Source organism: Agelaius tricolor, unplaced genomic scaffold (genome assembly GCF_023055355.1).
Source record: "Agelaius tricolor isolate 1412-34295 unplaced genomic scaffold, bAgeTri1.0.p SCAF_9, whole genome shotgun sequence".
In the NCBI taxonomy this organism is placed as follows: domain Eukaryota; kingdom Metazoa; phylum Chordata; class Aves; order Passeriformes; family Icteridae; genus Agelaius; species Agelaius tricolor.
The window spans coordinates 8864541-8887041 of NW_027269269.1; the positions used below are offsets into that span (position 1 = coordinate 8864541).

The following is a 22501-nucleotide window of genomic DNA, read 5'->3' on the forward strand; positions in this document are numbered from 1 at the left end:
ATAAGAAACCAAGTTTCTGCAATTTTGATGTTTAAATACAGTTTATCTTAACAGTCTCCAGACTGACGTCCCCTTTAAGCCAGATTTTTCCTCCAAAGATGTAGTAATGCCTAGCTAGAGGAGAAAGGTTATTTATTATTTATTATTTATTATTTATTATTCCAGTCTTCAAAATATTTTCTTGAAAGACTCAGTCTTTCCCTAAACCTTCTTTGTAAAATTTAAGCTGCTATTTGCTATATGTAGTTCACCTTAGTCTTGGCTGACACAATGCACCAGCAGGTAGCTCTAAACCCTGAGAAACTGTCCATTGTTAAGATGGGCACATGTTTTCCTCTTCTCTTTTTCTTGAAGGCTGCTTCCTTCCTAAGCAATGGCAGCACTTTTTAAAGACAATGATATGATGACCTTGGTATGATGGGGAACAACCAAGTTTTTAAAATACTTTTGCCAAATGATCATTTAAGATCTTCTTTTGGGAAGATGCATTCCATTTATAGAATACCAGTCTCTAAATGGGGGGAGATGTTCCTGTGGTTGCACTCTTATGGCACTGAGTCCACCCCTGAAATAAGGATCTCTTAGGCTTCCATACACTTTGTTTCAAAGACTAGCAGAAACACTGTGTGGGGATCAGGCACAGCTCTGGTGGAAGTACAGGAGAGCTTAACCCCCGAGACAATTGTTACTGTGTAGGTATGAACAGAGAATCAGGCATCTGATACAGAGTTATAAATCCAGAGATTTTGTAAATTCTTTTTATTGCTTCTTGCAGCTAATTCCAGCCTAGATTTGTTGACTGATTCTGCTTGTTTAACAAAAAAAAAAGAGATGAGGATGTGGTGCCTGAGTACTTGGTTTAGTGGCAAACACTGCAGTGTCAGGTTGATGAACTCAATGATCTTCCAACTGAAATGGTTTTGTGATTTTATGATTCTATGAATGTTTATCTTTTTATTACTTCTTATTGAAACAGCAGAGGAAGTGAACAAGAAGAAGTTAAAAACTCACCGTTTCTTAGCAATTAACTTCACAAATTGAAGTATCATGCTTGTTAACAAAAGGTCTTTAATCCATCCAAACTAGCATAACAATTCCGATGGGTTTTTTTAAATTGATTTTACAATAAAGTGCAGAATAAAATAGACTTAGTTATCCTAAAAATGCTTACCAGTCAATTGACATTCATTATTTGAGTTTCTGCTTTCTTCTTAATTTTGTTGCTAATTTTGTATTGTCAAACATTATACACACTGCATATAAAGTACATAAAGCCACAAGATCCTGTAGATAATGTCAGTGTCTCCTGTACAATTGCAGTGGGTTGCCAGCTGGAAGTACTCTGGTACTGCTGTGAGGCTATTGCAGGGCTCACCCAAGGGGAGGACAGGCATTGCTGAATACTCTATAATAAAACAGAATATAGTGAGATATGCATGTATATAAACAGAAATGTGATTATGTATAACATTCAAGAAGCATCATTTGATGGTATCATGTCATCTATTTTCCATTCTATAAAAAACTACATACCTTCTTCTGGATTTAGAGGTTGGTATTACAGAGTACAAGGTCCTTCACAGAAATTACTGTGTAAATATCCATATTTTTCTGGGTGCTCTGAAACAAGGAGAGCTGAAACAGGTTGTTCTCTTGGTGAAGTAAAAATTTAAAACCCCATTGTTTCTCCCAGTAGATTTGATCTCATTCATGTGTACTTTTTCTGCAGCTGGATGCTTATATGACAGTTCATTGTTATCATCAAGAAGAATTCCAAACCAGTGGCTGAGATTTGAATGTATATCTATAGCTGGACACCTGTTTCAATGTGTAAGTATATACTTGTAGTGAAAGGAGGGTCTTAAATGTCCATCAGAGAACTTGAAGTTCCAGAGACTGGACAGACTGAGTAATATCTAGTGTTTGTATCTTATTCATGAAATAAAAATATTGTAGATGAATTAGTGGGAGAAAGCTTTGTCGCAGACCAGTCAGCCAAGAAAGAATTCTGTCTACTGAAAGCCATGGAAATGCATTGGTGAGGAAAACAGCTTTGTTTCTTTTTTTTTTATTTTTAATGTTGGGCAGACCATGAAGGACCAGAGGAAAAGTTCAAAAATGCATTATTAAAACACACTTAGATCCAATAAAGGTAACTGTGCAGAAAAAAACAAAATTAAAAAAAATTTAAAAACAAAAGTTGTTTAGCTGTAAACAACTAAATTTATAATATAGGAGGCAGAAGAAAGGAAGCTGAGGTTCCAAGTCACACCTATTACTGAGATTCACAAGAAGAAAGGCACTGGTGCACAGTTGTCTTTTCAGAGTCTCACTTCAAAACCGAGCAATCATTTTGAATTTAGGAGCTGGGATGCTTCCTGGGGTGTTTCAGTCTCAAATTCAGGGAGTTGTAAAAGCCTTATGAATAAAAAACATTTTCTTTAACATTTTTGGTAACAGCTTATCCAGTAAAGTATATGCAGTATGCGAAGCAGATCATCTTGAGTGTGATCACACAGCATGTACAGGACCATGAGGGTATCAGGCCCAGCCAGCATGGGTATAGGAAAGGCAGGTCCTTTTTGACCAACCTGATCTCCTTCTATGACCAGGTGACCCACTTAGTGGATGCAGGAAAGGCTGTGCATATTCTTTATCTGGACTTCAGTAAAGACTTTGGCACAGTTCCCCACAGCAGTCTCCTGGAAAACTGGCTGCTTATGGTATGAATGGATGCACTCCTCTGTGATGGTGGTCACAGGGGTCTTAGGATGAGTGAAGAGATGTAGATCTGACTCTGTGTTACAGAAGGCTTGATTTATTATTTTATGATATATATTACATTGAAAGTATACTAAAGAATAGAAGGAAAAGTTTCATCTCAGAAAGCTAGTTAAGCTAAGAATAGAAAAGAATGATAACAAAAGGCAGCTGCCTCAGACTCTGTCTGACAGCTGGGCCTTGATTGGCCATTAATTATAAACATCTAAGATGGGCCAATCAAAAATCCACCTGTTGCATTCCACAGCAGCAGATAACCATTGTTTACATTTTGTTTCTGAGGCCTCTCAGCTTCTCAGAAGGAAAAATCCCAAGAAAAGGATTTTCACAAAAAGATGCCTGCGACACTCCTCAGAGATTAAAAAACTGTCTAGTTGGCTGAGCCCAGAAAGTGGTGGTGCCTGGAGGTACATCCAGCTGGCACCCGTCACAAGTGGGTTTCCCAAGGGCTCAGTGCTGGGGCCAGTTCTTTATCACTGATCTGGATTAGGGGATGAATACATTCTCAGTCACTTTGCAGTTGACACCAAGTTGGGTTGGAGTGTTGATCTGCTGGTGACTCTGCAGGGCAGTCTGGACAGGCTGGATCAATGGTAAAAGTTGGTCAATGCCAACTGTTGAGTTTCAACAAGGCCAAGTGCTGGGTCCTGCACCTGGGTCATTGCAACCCCAGGCAGTGCTACAGGCTGGGGGCAGTGGCTGGAAAATTGCTCACTAGAAAAGGACCTGGGGATGTTCATCAACAGCAGCTGAACATGAACCAGCAATGTGCCAAGAAGGCCGATGGCATCCTGGCCTGGATCAGCCAGGTGTGGCCAGCAGGAGCAGGGCAGTGACCGTCCCCCTGTACCCAGCACTGCTGAGGCCACAGCTCCAATGCTGTGCTCAGTTCTGGGCCCCTCAGTGCAAGAGAGACATTGAGGGGCTGGAGCGTGTCCAGGGAAGGGCAACGGAGCTGGGGAAGGCTCTGGAGCACAAGTGCTGTGAGGAGCAGCTGAGGGAGCTGGGGGTGTTCAGCCTGGAGAAAAGGAGGCTCAGGGGGGACTTTACTGCAAAGAACTACAAATTATTTCTGAGTTACATATACTTCAAATGGACCCTGCTAAATGACTGTTCCTTAGAAGTTCTTGGGACTTCCTGGACTTAGCAAATGTCTTCAAATACCAAAATGGAAATGAAGCCAGAGGATGAGGCAGTCTGACATAAACTGTTAAAGCCTGTTTACAGTAATAGAAAGTTCATGTTTGTTGAGGTTTTTTTTACATAAACAGAAAATAGGGCAAGCCAGCTGAATAGATTGATATCAGTATTTTCAATTATATTTTTACAATAAAATAAGCCATAAGGTTAGTTTGTAGAAATTAAAGCTGAACACATTTAAATTAAATACTTACTAAGGGTTGCTTATCTGCAAAACATGTGAAGCAAATGGGTTTCTGGTAATGGCTTTTTGAACATCTGAAAAAAGCATTATGGTATATAATGAATATTAAATAAAAAAATACTTCAATAAAAATAAGATTCACAGTCAAATATTCAACTAAAAACTTTCTGAAGACTGTGAAAATGTAATTTAATAGCACTGGTTTTATTTCCCCTACCAACAGCTGCTGAAGTATAGGCCATACCTCTATTTTTAAAATTTGCATCTAAATAGTATATGAACAAAAAATTTAGTACCAATAAAGACATCTAAAGCTAGAGAAAAGAATGCCATCTACTCATCAGCAACAAATATTCCAAATGTAGATTGGCTAGTGATTGACTGCTATTCATTAAAAAGACCAATATAAAGCTACATGATTTTTCAATTTGGTAACATGTGAAAACAAAGCCAAAAGAAGGGATGCAAAAAGATAACAGCTTAGAAAAGCAAAGTACTTGTATGACGTGTGAATACCTACAACACTTAGTTACTTACAAGTACTTACAAGCAATGTACTTGTATGATGTGTGAATACCTACAAAACTTAGTTATTTACAAGTACTTACATGTAAGTCTACCTGTAAAATTTCCCAGCTTCCTACTACCAGTATTAATCCCCAAATAATTAGGCATGCTAATTAAATTTCTGAGATACATATGTACGTGTATGTATTACACTAATTTTCACAGTTACTTCATTTGTAATCTGTTAATTCCTATGATTCTTTCACTGTTTCTTCCATACTGCTGTGTACTTTTCTTACAGTTTTCCTTTTCACATTTCAAAAACTTCAGCATTGTTGCTCCCAGTTATTTTGCTGAATTCACCTTTCCCTTCTTTGTAGTTTCTCTGTTACTTACACAGAAATTTAATTTTATATGCTCATGTTTCTCTTTTCATATCCACTTTCTTAACCTTAGCACATCATACTAAAACAGTTTCCTGGTAAAAAATGGATTTTTAAATTTCCATTTGCCTGGAAGGTAAATGGAAATTTACCTTCCAGGCAAATGGAAGGTAAATTTCCATTTACCACAGGTTATGATACAATGAAATTCTGAACCACTGTTTCACAGAGCAAGAATTGTAAGCTACAGCTGCACAAAGTTTCTAAACAATTGCCAAGATCTTTTATTCTATTGTTGCAGTCTATAGGAAACTGAAGCCTTTTTCCTCAAAGTGAGACTATTCACCATATAATGTAGAAATACACAGATAGTGTGCAGAAGTTTAATAAACCCTGGTTTAGTTTGATTCCAGTCAATAAGGGGGTAAACTTAGATAAACTGATCATAAATAGTGCAGTCCAGAAGGAATAGCAGTGGAATAGTAAAGTGAAATCAGTGGACTTTTGGAAAGCATTTTATTTCTAATAAATCAAATAAGTAGCATTTAAAATTTTATATGAAAAAAGTGCAAGGAAAATGTAAAATTCAGGAGACCTGGCAATTCCATGTAGAGCACAAATGGCAAGCAGTTATTCCAATCATATAAAAAGCCAATCAGCCAAGCAGAAGAGACTAAGTCATAAGGTTCCCACTGATTTCAAGTACAGGATGGAGCACACAAAATACCAAAACTATGCCAAACTAATGTGAATTTTTAATGGAAGACCGGTATGATCACATCAGTCAAAACAAATCCTAAAGCACAAGAGACTCAGGAAGTAAGTTTGTTCTTCAAGTGTAAGATCATAGGATGACTAAAGAAAGCATTAGCTGACTAATCACAGGGGAAAAAATTATTAAGAACAAGTACAGACTTTTCCCCCACATTCTTCAGCAAAATGGAAGCTGTGGCTGGGGAGTTCATACAAAGAGCACCAGTATAAAGCAGGTAAGAAATCCACCTGGCATAAAGGAAGAACAAGTTAGAGAACACTTAGGTAAGAATGCCATTTTTAAATGGTTGCCCAAGTAATATTCATTTATACATTTATATTTATCTGCAGCAATATCAGAACTCCTTATTTATTATTTCTAGCCTTTCAGAATTCATGGAGAAGAGAAACATTCTAAACTATTAGAAGAAAGAAAATGAAAAGCCCATTCATTATAAAGGGCTACATTTGCAAAACTGTATGACATAGAGGGCAATAATTTGCAAAAAGAATTGCACAAAAATGAAGATGGATAAGCTTTGGAACAGATTTCCAAGTGAGGCTGATGGACCCGATGCACCTTGATGGAACAATTTTGACAAACATCTCTTACAAACAACAGGTATCTGAAGAAATCCTCCCATCACATTTAGAGTTATTCTTTACAAAGAAAAATTCATAATTATTTTAAATTAATTTCATTGAATTAAAGAAGGGTTTCCTGACTTTGATACACTGTTTGATACATTTAGTAAACAACAACAACAACAGCAACAACAGAAAATATTTCTATTACAGGATTCTTGGTTTCATCCAAAAATCGATGGCAACAAAATATAAAGTTATTTAATCAACAGATGTAGCAGTATATTTATTATCCAACTTACTTTGTAGCTTTTCATCCAGACAATCCAGAGACTGGAAAATCTTCTGTTCTTCTATGGAAAGGGTACTCCTGCCTGGACACAGAGCCCTTTTAAGCAGTGAGAGCTGTCTGGCTGGCTTCATATGGTCCATGGCTGCCAGGATTTCACCCTCTGCAATTGGTGTATTTGCTAGTTTTTCTGCCACTAGAAACTGAGCAGTGCTTTCTGAAACTAAAGAGATTGCAGGGGGATCTTCAAATGAGAAGGGCTCATTTGAATAAACATTTAAATAAACTGCTCTTTTTCATAACCATAGGTCTGTGAAACACAAAATTGACTTTAAAGAAGAAAAAGGTGGGAAAATCAAGAAACATGATATGTTAGAAAATGAAATAATTAAGGACATTAATTTATCTTACAAGTAGCACCAGAGTAGGTACTATTGAGTTTGGAAATATGTAATGATAGCGAGCAATACCTGTCCACATCATACAGTTTTATGTGACACATACAGTTAAAAAAACTCTAGGAATTGAATAAAAATTGAATATATGTTGTAATGCATTTATAAAACCGTTAATATCATGCTATATGATGCTATATCTTATCTTTACAGGAAAAAAAAATGCTGCATAGAATTACACTTTCTTACTTAGAATCACTGATGCTAAAAGACACAAGCCATGTTACACAGTCTATTCTGTCATTATACTTTATGTATAATAAAGAACTGAAGTGAGTTGTGTTACTATACCTTCCTCAGATTTAGAGATGTTTTTCATCTTTTGTACTGGATCAAATGCAGATTGAATGGGACTCAGCTGGACAGCTGGACATAATGAATTCTATCAAAAATATTGTAAGAGTGTTTTAAGTATAATTTAAAGTAACTATACTACCTCCTGAACATATCTTAATATTTTGTATTACCAAATGTTTTCAAGTAAAAAAAAATATTATGGTACACAAATATAGAGATGTATTCTAGTTGGTTTTATTCTTTTCATTAGCAGTGACAGCAAGGTGTTTATAAGCATTGATTCAAAATCATGTGACAATGAACAAATGTTTGATATTCCTGAAACTCTTTCCATTTTGAAGATAAATAACATTTTAATTTTTTATGGTGTTTTATACTAACCTGTGCATGATGAGCAGGCTTCCATATTTCAGAGATGACACTTTGTCTTCTGCATTCTGAAAAACCTCGGTATTTGATTTCATAGTTGCCAAAAGCCTGATTTTGTCTTGTAACAGGAACACCACCTTAAATGACATGCAGACAAAAGTAAGCCAAAATGTGTAAACAACACAATAAATATACTAGTAGCAGAACTAACAATGGGGAATGAATGTCTCTGTCCACATTTAGATATTTACATGTGATCTCCCTAAATTGTCTTGGATGTGGACATAAGGAGCTTAAGTGAAGCCCCATGTTGAGTCCCAGAAAATAAAGATGGTCTGTACAGGGATACAAAGTGTTACCAAGTAAAAAGGAGAATGAGTTGAGCTGTGATATAAAAAAATATCAAATAAGTAATGTTTTAGAAAATAAACTGCATTTAGAGAATAATCTTAAAGTCTAACTGCCCAATACAATAAATCACTGTTGATAAATTGTTGTATCTATATGTTAATTGATTCAACTGCCATTAAGATTCCATAGTAGTGTGCAGAAAACATTTAGTAGTTCACAAAGTTTACGTGTTTAACAAAATCACAGAGTGGTAGAGGTGGGAAGGGACCTTCTGAGGCCATCTGGTCCAGTGCCTCCACTCTAGCAGGGTCACATAGAGCTCATTGCCCAGGACCATGCCCAGATGGCTTTTGAGTGACTCCAAGGATGGAGACTCAAGAAAGTCTCTGTGCAATTTATATGCCAGTGCTCAGTCACTCTTGCAATAACAAAAAGTTTCCTGGTATTCAGAGGGAACTTCCTGTGATTCAGTTTGTACCCACTGCTAAGGTACTTTCAGTGGGCAACATAAGTCTAGTAAGTCTAAAAGTCCTCTTTGCAGCTTCCTCCCAGGTATTTACAGATATTGGTAAGACTCCCCAAGACCTTCTCTTCTCCAGGCTAAATACTTCAAGCTCTCTCAGCCTTTCCTCATAGGAGAGGTGCTCCTGTCCCTTTACCGTCTTTGTGGCTCTTTGCTAGACTCTCTCCAGCATGTCCACGTCTCTCTTGTACTGAGGAGACCAGAACTGAATGCAGTATTCCAGGTGTGGCCTCACAGGCATTGTGAGATTTAAAAATCATGGATTTAAGCTTTATTTCTATAGCTTGGCATTTTGTAGTTAATCTTATTAATTCATACATCTTTGTGCTAATTTTTAAAAGGCAGTACTGATGTGCAGCATTTTCTCTCAGCCAGAGAAGTCTAATCTAGACACAGTACCTCAAATTTATCTCAGTTTTGCCTGGTGTAGCAATACATTTTCAAAATGGAAGCCTCAAGTCTCAAAATTAAAATTATGTTCTTAATTAAACTTTCATGCATACAAATAAAGTGGAAATGCAAATTAGTATTTTCATGTGCAACTCAGGAATCTACATACCAAGGAGATACTATATTCTTATTTGTAAACACAGTTACTAGATTTGTAAATGGAGTTACTAGATTTAAACTTGGGAACACAAATTACCTATTTATTTACACAATAAATATTTACATGTGCAGTTTAATGAGCAGTTCATAATTTGACCAAGAGTTGCATTGCTGATTCTAACACAATTTTATTTCTTTTCTGGTTATTACAGTGACATTAAAGCAGAATTCTTATCACTCATAGAAGAAGAAAAGAACTGATCCTAGAAACATATTTGAAACTAGTCATCTGGCTGCTGTCATCAACAGTAACGTGGGACACACTAGCTTTGAAACATTGCCATTTAGTTATATGCAAATTATTGTAACACAATACATGGTGCTGAATAACATCTGAAAAGGAAAGGTGATCATGTTATATTAAATATGAGAGAAAATTAAAAAAAATAAAAAGAAAAAAGAACTCTCTTGTTATATTAGTAATCACGTAATGTTTTTCTGAAAAAATATAATTCAAAGTTGCTTTATGTCTGTGAATCAATACTTAATTTAATTAATTTACAAGACTAGATAAATGCCAAGGAGAACATTCATTTGAGATATATAAGACAAAATAATGATAATCAATAGTATGTTTAGGGAATGAGATTTTAGCAGTCTACTGTAATTTAACTTTGGGCATGTTAATTAGCCCCATATTTGTCACAGGCTAAAAAGTTAAACACCTTTTTAAAGCCTTTACTGACTGAAATAGAAAGGTGTTAAAAATTATATCCAGCTAGAATAATATGCTATAATGTGTGTCAGGCAGGAGTTATACAACTTGAAGCCTGGAAGCCAAACTAAATTAAGATCCTCATGGACAACGATTGTATTCATCTCGTTCTCACTTTCTGTACATTTGGCAAAGCATTGCAACAGATCACATTTTCTACAGTTTCTTCACAGACCTCATGGAACTCTGCAGATATTTTACTAGAGAGCAGTGCAGTATTCAGTCTCACTGCAAGCACTTTAGGACAAGACTATGGTGTCTATATGCATTTGCAGGCAATTGAACAAATAACAGCAAGTCAGTAAGAGCTACCTAGAATATTTAAAATAAAGAAGACTTTCAAAATACAAAATACAAGCAGATACTGAGAGAGGGCAACCCACATACATTTTAAAAGGCAGTTACTCAGCTCTTCTCTAACAGAGCTGGAGTTATGTGGGGGATGTAGTGCAGATAAAGCTGCAGTGAAGTCATTGTTAGTAGTGCACAACTTGGACTCAGGACATTTCCTGATTCATTGATTTCATGTGCAGATAAGGACATCAAGAGACAAAAATCTCTGCTGGAGGCAAGGCATGGTAAAGCAAGTCTTCATTCATTTCCAATGTAAAATCAAATAGGTTAAGTCACACAGATCTTAAACTCATCTGTTTGACTTTGAACTGGAACAGACAAGCAGATAATATTTTCTGTTCCCACCCCTGCTTTAGGCCAAGAATATTCACCTGCTTGCATCTGCTCTTACACAACAGAGATGTTCTGAATCACTCCATTAAAACTGTAAAAACTGTTAAAACTGTATTACTGTAGATAAAACTAAAAATGTGTGGGGGTTAAAGTTAAGGATATTCATCATTTTGTTAGAAAGTATCTTTTAGTTCCATGGCCAGACCTTGGGGTGATCCCAGTATGAAAAGCAGTTCGGAATACTGCTTGTACCTGAAGCAGGGACTACAGCTCTCAGGAGCTCCAGCTGCAGCCCTGAGTAGGAAGCAAACCAGCACACTACACAGAAATTACAAGCACAAGGATGTCATCAGTGCCCAAGGCACAGAATATAGCTAGGCTGCACAGGACAAACAAGGCAAATAAAAAAGCATGAAATGTCAATTGAAATGTAAACCCCAGGAGATTAAAGTTTACTCTCCCAAATATTTCTTATCCATCTTTCCTCTACCTTATCAACCAATTTGTGCCTCATATTGTTCCCAAGGCTAATTTTTAATAAAATGCAATATTGTTCCTCAAATTTCTTAGAATTCTTTATAAATCAGATATACCTTGCAGCAGAGCAATGTTCGCCTGGCAGAAGCTCTTTAATTTTAACTAATCTTTAATTTTTCCTCAGCTTTTAATAGTATTATAGGGACTAAGTATCAGTAATTGTAGGCATTTAGAGTGTCAGCATTTTAAAAACAGTAGAACTAACCTCCTTTCACTCTCAGGTGGCAGTGACTGTTGGACAACAAGCTATCACTCTTAGTTACCTTGTAAAACTCACTTGTATAAACTTAGTCACTTCCTCCTATATCATTATTCAGACCACCTGTCACATCTGCTAATTAGTCATGAATATAATCTCAGGGAAAATACTTCCTTTTCATTTAATATTGCAGAGAGCTATTAGAAATGAGGATTGACGTTTGAGAGGCCTCTGGGCACCACTAGAATAGAAATGAGAATGACAAATGGTGAAAGCTTGTTAAAACTGGCTGTGTTGTGTGAATGGATGAAAAGGTTGGATGTTTTAACTGAAAACAAATCTGTGATGTATTTGAAGAAGACTTTTGTCTGAACATTCCCCCACCCCAGACCCAGAAATATGACTCTTACCAGTAGCAGATTCTTTTGGAGCTTGGTTAGAATGTGCTCCATGCCAGAAGGTGCTTGTTTTTCCAGCTGCTGGGATATGATGGAGATGTAATCTATTTTCTGTGTTAACAGGTCTTCTCTCAGAGCAAGTTACTGAATGATCTTGACAGGCACTTGCCTTAACACTATTTACAGAACAAATATTTTTTGCCCAAGGTTTTTCTTTGGCTGTGCTGCAGTCAGCTGTAGAGATGGCAGTGGCCAAGCCAGCACAGCCAGCAATATTCTCACTGTTTTCTGCACTGTTCCTATTTAAAACCTGACTGGCTGGCACAACATGCCTGCCATTGAAATCACTGCTGCTAGCACCGGTAGCTTGCAGGCATGCAGGCGGCAGTGAGTGACACCCAGGGCTGCCTGTGTTCTCAGCACTTCTGTTTCCTGGCAGAGGTGTGGAAGGTGGGTGAGGTGCGAGGTATTTCCCTGGAGCTTTTTGAGTCTGGTTGGCTTCAGTGGCTGACTGCAGTTGGAGCAGAGTGCCTCTTCTCTTCTTGGGCATAAAATGTGACTGGACTCTTACAGATGTTGCTCTTCTGGTTATTTTTGCCTTATTTTTGAGTTGATCACCTTCTTTAGCATTTGTGCTACATACTGGGGGTTTACTTGCTTCACCTTTTGATACCATCCAAGCTTTCTTAGCAGAAAAGGATCCTGTAGATGTAAATATATTCTGAGATGGGTATTCTTTATTTGATTTTTCAGTATTAATGTTTGGTTTTGACATATAAGAATTTTCCTGATGATTTTTTATGAACATGGGGTTTGAAGGCTGAGGAACAATACTTAAATTATTCTTAGGAGCGTTATTTGCAGTTTGAACACATTGCAGTTTTGAAGAACATATTTCACTGATGCTTTTTTCACAGCATTTTTCATCATTTTCTATTATTATCTGGTCAATTTCATCACACCATTTTAGCTTCCTATTGCATTTTTCAATTTCTGCACTTTTCTTTTTTATTTTTGCCAGTTCTAAACTGTCTCTGATAGATGATATGAGTTGAGTTCCAGAACTGATCGCATGGTCTGTGACCACAGTTTTGAAATTACTAGGTTCATATTTAGAACCCTTCTTTAAGATACTTCCGAATAACTTCACTCTTTTTCTTTCAAGATTATTATTTTTCAGGATTTTGTCCTGTGCAGGAGTGCCAGAATTGAACTCTGTATCAGGTAACAGTGACATATTTTCAGCTATATTTCCCTTTCCTTCTTTATTATTCTGTTGTTTAACTTCCAACAGAACTGAGGCATTTGGTATGTCCTGAAATAAAGATGTTTCTGAAATAATATCATTCATACACTTAATATTTTCTTCTTTTGTTTCAGTCATTTTTCCTAAGGTATTTTTTAAAAAGCCTGTACTGATGTTTTTGTCCTTTGATAATACATCAGCTGTGCTGGGAATGCCAGTGGAACATCCCTGATTAGGAAATAAGATTACAGATGTTGCAATAGGTTGACTGGATGATTGCATAGATTTAGTTCTCTCCTGCGGGGTCATTTTAAAACTCTGATCTTGCATCAGATCCTGAATTCTTACTCCTGGAATAGAATCAGGGCTGTCCCAGGCTCTGCTAGGATTGAAAACAGGATGACCAGTGGCAAATGTGCTAGCTGTTCCAGAAGATGGCTTGCTTCTGTCTTTTATGTTTTGCAGTAAAATAAATGCATTACTTACAGAGCTCTTTTGCTTACCAGAGGCAGAGAATTCTGCAGGTTGTTTTCCAGATCTGTGAGAAGCTGATGATTCCTCTTCTGAAGTGTTTACATGTTCAGCAGGAGTTAGAACATTATGTTTAGCTAAAAGATCATGAATAGGTATGTTGTGGTAGTGTAGCAAATCTACATTTCTCAGACAATTATTTAGATGCACATTTTTAGAAGTACTTTGATCTGTGTGAAGTAAACCATTATTCCTAGTCTGGCATTTTTCTGGTTCATACAGGGCACAGTCACACTGTGTGGTAAAAGATGATTCACTCTGTGTTGTGCAATTTCCATTTTGTTCTCCAGCCTCAAGACTGTCAAGGCTCATCAGGCTGTCTGAATCATCTGTTTCTTTGATTTCTTGATGAAAATTCTGAAATACAGGCATAAAATCAAACTCTCAGATTTATCAGAAATGTGGTTTTGCTGATAATGATTTTTCATTAATGAGAGATTAGACCAAATAAATATTAAGCCTAGTGTTTTTGTGACTTGGGGTCATATCTCCATGTGTGTTTCCATCAAGTCAAAATTTACTTGGGTTAAATTGCAAAAGAAAATGACATAGTTTGGGAAGAAATCCAGAAGAGAGAGCAGCGTAGTTCAACAAATTTAATCTTAAATTATATATAAATCTGCAATATTAAAAAAGGAACGAAATTTATCTAACAACAGTACTTTTTCTGAATTTCCCTATGAGACTGGGTGGTTTTCATCCTCTGTAAAGGTACTTGAGTTATAAATTGAAAGAAAATCCATGAAAATGAAGGTTTGATAGGGGATCTACCCCAAACTGCAACTTTTCCATATTACTAGACAGAGTATATTTCTTTTCCTAGAAAGTGCCACAAGTGATGAGGAGTTAAGCCTTGTCATGATAAACACAGAAAAGTCTCCTAGTTATCATAACCACAGTGATTAACAACTCCCCCCAGTGAAATTCCTTCTTCAAGTCTTTCAGAAAGAAGAAAATATCTCCTATTCTATGAGGACAGATCAAGTCCCAGGGCATAAGGGACTCATCCACTGAAACACAGTGGGACAGCTGTGTGCATGTACTACACAAATGTTTTCTTCGCTATTACTCCTCTATCCAAGCACTGAGATGCTGACATGGTTGAAAATACATACTTTGTAAAGTACAAGACTTCAAAATACACAAGAACATAACGGAAGACAAGCATGTCAACAATTTTCAGTCTCATACACTCTTGCCTGGAAGTTCACTTTCACACAGCTCAGCAGCAAAGTAATTTTAAACCTTATGTTGGACAGAATTGGTATGAAAAATTAAGAGAAGCTGAATTCGACATGCACTCTTACTCAATAAATGGAAAATGTTTCAAATAGCAAAATCTCTTAACCTAGGGTGAGTGACTATATATCCCTTTGAATGACATTGAATTAACATTTTGAAAACTCATCAAACACTGAATTCTTTAGCAAATAATAACACATTTTTGTAGTAAACATTTTGTATTACAATAAAATTGCTATATCTAAATACTGTATATTTTATAACTGTACAAATATATTAAACTGCAGAAGAAAAAGTTTAGTAAGTTCTGAAATTGAATTATTTACTTTTTATTATTGAATTAAATCTTATCTTGCACTAGATGTTTAGAGGTTGGTGCAGTCTTCCGTTATAGTTGTGATCTGAGATAAAGATACTAAATAGAAGATCAAAGAAGGAAGCGTACGGAAAGATCCCTTTAGGGACTATTTTCAAACTAAACTTACCCGTGTCCTTCTAATAAAAAAGAATAAGTAGTACTTTGTTAGTTATTTATTAACCTTTATTTTTGCTGAAATTATATTGTTAACCTCTGCTTGAACTTCCCCAAACATGGAAAAAGCATATACTCAGAGTTTTTTATATCAGGCCAAATTTAAGAACTAATTTTGAAATTTTCAGAGGGGGAAAAAAACAGCGAAAAGAAATTACAGCTGTTTTTAAAGTCAGGCTTACTTCTTGTCTAATTTGGAAACTGCACCTGTATAGCAAAATGTGTTTCTAAAATGACAGAAGAAAAATTTTGTAAAGATAGATTTAAAAAAACCTGCTCTTGATAGCAGGTTAACTTAAGCAGATAAATCTGGAGGGTGCAAGAAAATTTCCAACTGTCAAAAATTAAAATAAAAAAATCTACATAGCTGTAGTCCAGTGGTTGAAAATAGACTTGTTCCTACATTATGTAAATAAGTATGCTCCTTATAAAGCAAAGCCCATGGAAAACAAAATCTCAGTTGAGGTAACATCCAGAAATGTTAGGAACTAAAGAACAAAGAAGGAGTTCTCATTGAAACGCACTCACTCTTACTTAGTTCATGCAAATTTAGTTCATTTACATTTATTTTGTTGCATCATACAATTTCATCCTTTCACACATTAAAGATGCTTAACATTCTCATTAAAATATTTACATATTTCCCCTTTGCCAATACTATGTAATGCAAATGAATGTCCCATTTTCTTGTAAAAATGTGTAATTAGAAGTCCTTCTGCAGAAATAAAAAAGCATTCAACAATTATGCTTTTTTAGTGATCAATAAGTGCAGGGAAATAAACCTAGAAATCCCAATGACTTAATTTTATTTAATCTGTGAGAATTTTATAGGATGATAAGTAAACAAAATGTTCATAGAGTACTATATTGTTCTTTACTGGATTCACATTTTTCCTATTATATAAGTGCCATTTACTATACTGCCTATAGCCTGCATTATCTTATGTTATAATGCATGAAATCTAACCCCCACACATATCCACATTCCTAGGAAAGGAATACTTCCGAGGAGTTAAAGAGGTCACTTGTATGTCTTAGGACTTAGAACAGCTGTGTCAAACAACTTCATTTTAGTAAAGCAAAGAGAAAACAAGAGCCTAAGAGATCTTTCATAAGGCCAGTGAAAGAACAATATAGCAACAAGTAAGATTTTAAGTGAACCTGACAAGTGAATTTTCTGGCAAAGGACTCTGTCAGAATGCTATTACACTAAAGAGCTCCTACATGAGTATTTGACATTTTCTGCAAAAGAAGTGCTGACTGCTCATAATTCCAAGACGTGAATAGGAACACTCTTCTGAAGATAAAATCCTGAAAAAATGCTACCTATTCTAAAAACTGAGGCCCCTCACACCTCTCACACTACTTGCCATTTTTGATAATTTCAACTGGTTTCTTTACAAAAATTCTTTGTTTTTCATATGTGTATATTTATCATGTTACACTTGACATTGACTGTGAAGTAAAAGACACCACTGAACTTATTTAGATGCAAAACTAACTTTCAAAGCCAGTGAGGTACCTAAACAACTCATTTCAAATTTACCAACTATGGAATGGGAAAGTCCATTCAAAATTAATAATCTCATTTCTATATGAGTTTGAAAAACATCACGTACATAGCACTACACAATATTTATTTCTCAGAAGATCTGGGTAGACTCAAGAGAGCAAGTGACACTGTGAAAGGATTTTGGTGCTTACCTTACACCAGAGTTCCATTCTATTGTGCCAAACCCCCCAAAGAAGCTCTGCAGGTATAGGACGACCAGAGAAAAGGTTACTATCAACACAGCTGTCTTTCCCAGTCTGATGCCTAGGTGCCTGATCTCCTCCCGGGCTAAGAATACAGAAACTACCTATCTATGAATCTATGAGTTTTTGGAAGGACTTATTTGAAATATCATCACAGGATGCTAGAAATACAGGTTCAAACTTCTCAGTATAAAAAGAACTTGTTTCTAATTTCATGGGCATACAGGCAATATCAGTAAGTCATATCATCAGAAGATTTTAAAAGAAAAGTGTCCTGTACACCAAATACCAATGTTTCATTCTGATTTTCAGTCTTAATAAGCCCTGAGGTAAATGTACATAATTGTGTAGGAAACAGATTTTCAGCTGAACTTGTCTCTCTGTTGCTTTAACATCAGAGTGCTGTTTCTCAAGTACTCTATCCGAGGTGTCTAACTCTCACACACTAATCTAGTAATTTATAATGCTAGGTAAAAATACCATTAAAATTTTTAAATGATTAAATGGTGAGGCAGTGTCCACCATAATGCATTGTTCCCTTTTTTAGACTCTAACCCATTAATAAATTCAGTTTGAGCAGGCGTTGTCTACCCTGCAAATTCGTCATACAACAATAACATTGGTTGCATAATTAAAAACCATGATAAGGCAGATAGTCATATAGAAATACTGGGCATGGATATGAACTATGAATTCTAGAAGTTCTTTTGTGTTTAACTAATAATCATTTTAATGATTATAGTTAACAGATTTGAATGATCTGGAGCCATAACATCAGTAAAAAAGAATAGATTAATACTATTTGACCAATACACAGTTCCTGAATGAATCAGTATGTGAATATAATTTTTAAAATAATCTCTCGTTCAGCTGAGGAACCCTACCAGAGCTCCTTATTTTCTACAAAAATAGTATACTTTTTTTTAGTCAATGAAAAAGGATTGCTTTTTCTTTTAGCAGTATACTTTGTAAAGATGGAAGAGTTTTTAACATGGTCTCACTGTTCTTCACTGCACAGCAGCAACCAGAGCAGGAGTGGATTTATGTAAGGAAATACTAAAGGTCAGCTACAGAAATACTTTTAGAATCATGGAACATCCCGGGTTGAAAGGGATCCACAAGGATCACTGAGTACAAAGCTGACTCCATACAGGGCAACTTGAAGGCTAAACAATATATCTAAGAGCATTTTCTAATACTTATATTTATATTGTTCTAGAAATAAATTTACCTAATAAGGCAGTTTCATGTAATTTCCAACATTCACTGCATGCTTCATTAATATAATCACTTATGTTGAAAAAAATTCTATGACTTAGATGTTACCTCTTTTACAAATTCAACTTTTTTCAATCAGATATGTTTCAAGACATACATTCTTCCTAAGAACTTCACAGATTTGATTTTTAAGAACTTGTACAAGCTTTCAGCATCTACCTTCCCTTAAATAACCTACCAAATTTAAAGGTTAATTTTTTTAAATCTTGCCACTGTTTGAAACAGTGAAATTCTTTGTTTATTACAAGAACTTTTAGTCTTCCGAAAGAGGTCCCAGTTACTCTCTGCTTATCCTTGTCTTCTGAATTTTGGGTGTTTAGTTTGATGCTTTATTTTGTAGTTTAGTTATGGTGAGGTGACCCATACTTCCTTATGGAGATATGCAAGCATTGGGCATAAACTGTCCAGCAAAGCTCAAGCTACTAAATGTCACAGTAGTGCTGCTTCAGGTTTATAATAACTAGTATTAGAAATAATAAAATAATTGATTGGCTCCTGGTTACCCAGGCCACCATTAGAATACTAAGATATGAACAGAACACTAGGATACAAAAAAGTAGCTGAATTCTGTGTTGCTTTAAAATTCACAAAAGTCTTATCTTTTAAAAAAAACCCTAAAGCACAGCTCTGCCATCTTCAAAGGGGCAAAATTACTTTGGAGATTGATACTTTAATCTTCATGAGAAATCAACAGATTTTCCAATATCCCCTTGAGACACCAGTATATACTACCACTGATAATACGACGTTAGTATAATGCAGCATCCTGGTAGACCCATATGCACAAACTTTATATCTTCCAGTCCCTTTCTGCAAGCAAACATCTTACTGTAACTACAGTGCACTAAAGATTTCATACTGGTATTTTTTACTCTGTTCCTTTTTTTAGCTACATTTATGAACATCTTACTCTGTTGCAGTAAAACAAACCTCTCCAAAATCAGTCATGAAGTATGGTAAACATATTTTAATGCATATCTATACAAAAATATTATATATATATATATGAATGTAAACCCAAAAATGAAGTCACATTAATATGTATGGCAATTCTTATGAAAAAGCTATATGCTTGTAAAAAGGGAGCAGGTATATATTAAAGGACAGTATAAATTTCCTTGTTCCTGTGGTTTGCGAGCTACGCTGTATGTGTAACAATCAGACAATTACAAACAATTATGTATCCATAAGCATAACCTTATCCATGTATAAGTCTAACTCTGAAATAACCTCTTTTGTACTGAAAATCTACATTTCACCTTCAATCCTACATTATTACCCCACTCAAGAAGGGCTTTGAACTGAGGAAAGACACTGTTGAATGAACTCCAGATGGTCAGGTATGAAGATTGTCATATGATTTTATACAGCACAAGCTTAGAATAAGTTATTTTATGAAAAACCACCCCCAAAACCTCAAAACCTACTCTTGAGGAATACACAATCAAAACAAGTTGGAGTATTTGGGTAAAATAATTTAGTCTGGAGATACATTTCAATTTGTCTTTATAGCACATGTGAATTTTGGATTACTGAAATAATGTGGAAGATATAGCTGTTAGTCACAATATTGGTTAAAAGCCAATGAAAACTGAACACCTCTCTTCCTGCCAAGACGAAAATAAGTAAGGAAATCACTCAGGCCTGTCATATAATTTAAATGATCAACATAAAAATGTTAACACTCACATTTACAAGTAAAAAAATGGCCAACATTTCTAGATTTAAGGTGACCGTAGAAACCTATTTCAAGTTGTTGAATGGTCTCTACAAAATTGAGTTTGACTTCTGCTTCAATGCCATTTTATCCTAAGCATCCTTGTCGGAGTCTGTTTTCCCACTAACAGGCCTTGAGCACTCTCACGGTTTTTGGTTTTTGATGCCTGGGAGAGACTCTGTACACAGCACTCCTTTTTTCCATGCTGGTCTTGCCTATGGCTCTGAAGAATTAGACTGGCAACACCCCTTGCAGAAGGAACTTTTGGTTAACTCATTCCAGTCATACAACAGTTTTCCCATCAGTTACCTGAAACATCTCCATTTCACAGACACTGTGAAACTCAGAAGCACAACAACACCAACAGCTAACAGCTTTACAAGTGAACTCCTGCAAGGCAGGTGGTGTCCAGACCATTCAGGGGAACATCACTTAGAAAATATTCTTCATTGTTTCTCAGACACTTATGTGATTTTATATGTAACATGTATAAACACACACAGTACAATAAGATACAATTTTTTCCTGTATTAGACATAATATATTTTGTGTTGCAATTTCTGAGAAATGATACCGGTGTTCCATTCCTATTTCAATAAATATTGAATTATTTTCTTCCAAGGGGAATGGTATCCATAGAAAGAGGGGTACTGAGTACTTCAATGGCTGCACAATATTCTCAGAATAAACAGCGAACCAAGGTAAGAATACTGCTTCAAATCAGCCTGAAAGAGATCTAAATTCAGATTTCACAGATACCACTTGAGTAACCTAATTATGGTCATATAAAAGAGGGAATAGGAACATACAATCTCCATGTGATAATCTACACCTATTTTGTCTTGAATTAGCTCTTACTTCCAAGTATTTTGTTTAAAAGGTGAAACTATAGACATAAAATGTAATGGTACCAGTCTAATTCAGGCATAATGCAAAATTTTTTCTGGTAGAGCCTAGAAATATTGTACTGATCAAAATAATGTTGCATGGCCATGTAATTGAAGAGGTGACAAAAAGAAAAATACAAAAAATACCTGAAAAATGCTCTTCCTTGTCTCATTTGAGTCACTTAGTGGAAATTTTCTAAATTATTCAGTCCAAGGTAGGTACCAGAAATGGAAAATTTCAACATAAGGAATTAACAGTTTGAAAAAATGTCGAGCACCTTGGGACTAATGTCATTTGGTTAAAAGCTGCATGCACTTTTAGCTAAAGACCATGGTACTAGCTCCACCTTAAAGGATTTATTTATGCATGCAATAAAACCAGGAAAGGATGGAGAGACAAAACCTTTATTTGTGAATGAAGTTAGCAATATTAAATACTTCAAAATGGAACATATTCATGAACATAAAAAAGTAATTTGATGTAGTGGCTTGGATGAAACTATTGCACAAAATAAAATCAACTGCTCTCAGTACTTAACACAAAATAATTTTGGAAAACGGTAGAAACCACTAAAACCCTTGGCTTACCAATGAATCTGTACAAATATTTAGAGATGGAAATCAGGCAACACAACAAATCTACTGGTAAAGGTTCACATAGAACTTTATTGCCCTGTAGGAAAGTAAAGAATTTTAGGAATCTTTATAATCCTGTTGGGCCTGTAAAAACAGAAACAAAGAGAGGTCAAAGGATCTCAATGGATGGCTAGGTTGCAAAGCATGTGCACAGTGAAATACTTTAATTTCAGAAATTACTTTGGACAACAGGTAGTATCAAGACCACTGAAGTCTATTGGTTTCAGTAAGAGTATTCTAAATCATTATAAATTATAAATTTTATTAGTAAGAGAATTATAAATACTATTTCACAATACAGGATGTCACAATGCACATGCATGCCAGCCATCAGCACAATCCAAGTATTAAACTTCCAAAACTCAGAACATGGTCAATAGCTTTCTTGACTATTTTTCTAATCAGTCCAAAGCATGCAATTTCAAGAAAGCAAGTCCAAATGTCTGAAGTATAAATATTTACATTTTGAAACTATTCATCAGAGGAAAGAAGCTGAGCAACCCCTAGTGGTAGCAGAAAAATACCTTCTGGAAAAAATGCAAAATTTTTTGCAGGTATTTTCAAAAATACATTAATTTATAAACACAAATTCCTATATTATACGCACTGTCCAAAGTTGATGATAACATTTAGAAAAAACCAAAAGTAAAAAATTATGCATGACTCATAGCTTTCCCCTAGAATTCAATTAGAAAGTGATATTCTGTTCGATAAAAGACTCCATTATAATGTCTTAAAATACATTTAGAATAATATTTTTATATGTTTTTCTCAAAGAGAATGTGTTTTGTTTTCTAATTCTAAAATGTTCTAATGTAGCTACTGCCAAATTCACCATCATCATTTAGGGAGAGA

General features: G+C 35.5%; 1 protein-coding gene across 2 annotated transcripts in view; it reads right to left on the minus strand.

Moving 5' to 3' along the window:
• Positions 1-729: 729 nt before the first annotated feature.
• Positions 730-22501, minus strand: part of CEP126 (centrosomal protein 126) — a 38456-nt gene continuing 16684 nt past the window's right edge. Inside the window, exons 6-11 of one of the 2 annotated variants that reach the window (XM_071434202.1) lie at positions 11835-13956; positions 7816-7940; positions 7429-7519; positions 6696-6905; positions 4176-4239; positions 730-1405 (exon numbers count right to left, since the gene is read on the minus strand). In XM_071434202.1, the coding sequence (XP_071290303.1) occupies position 1405; positions 4176-4239; positions 6696-6905; positions 7429-7519; positions 7816-7940; positions 11835-13956 (2613 nt within the window). In that variant the 3' untranslated portion in view covers positions 730-1404. Of the gene's footprint in view, positions 1406-4175; positions 4240-6695; positions 6906-7428; positions 7520-7815; positions 7941-11834; positions 13957-22501 lie in introns of those variants that run through there. The other variant, XM_071434203.1, reaches the window with a different exon arrangement.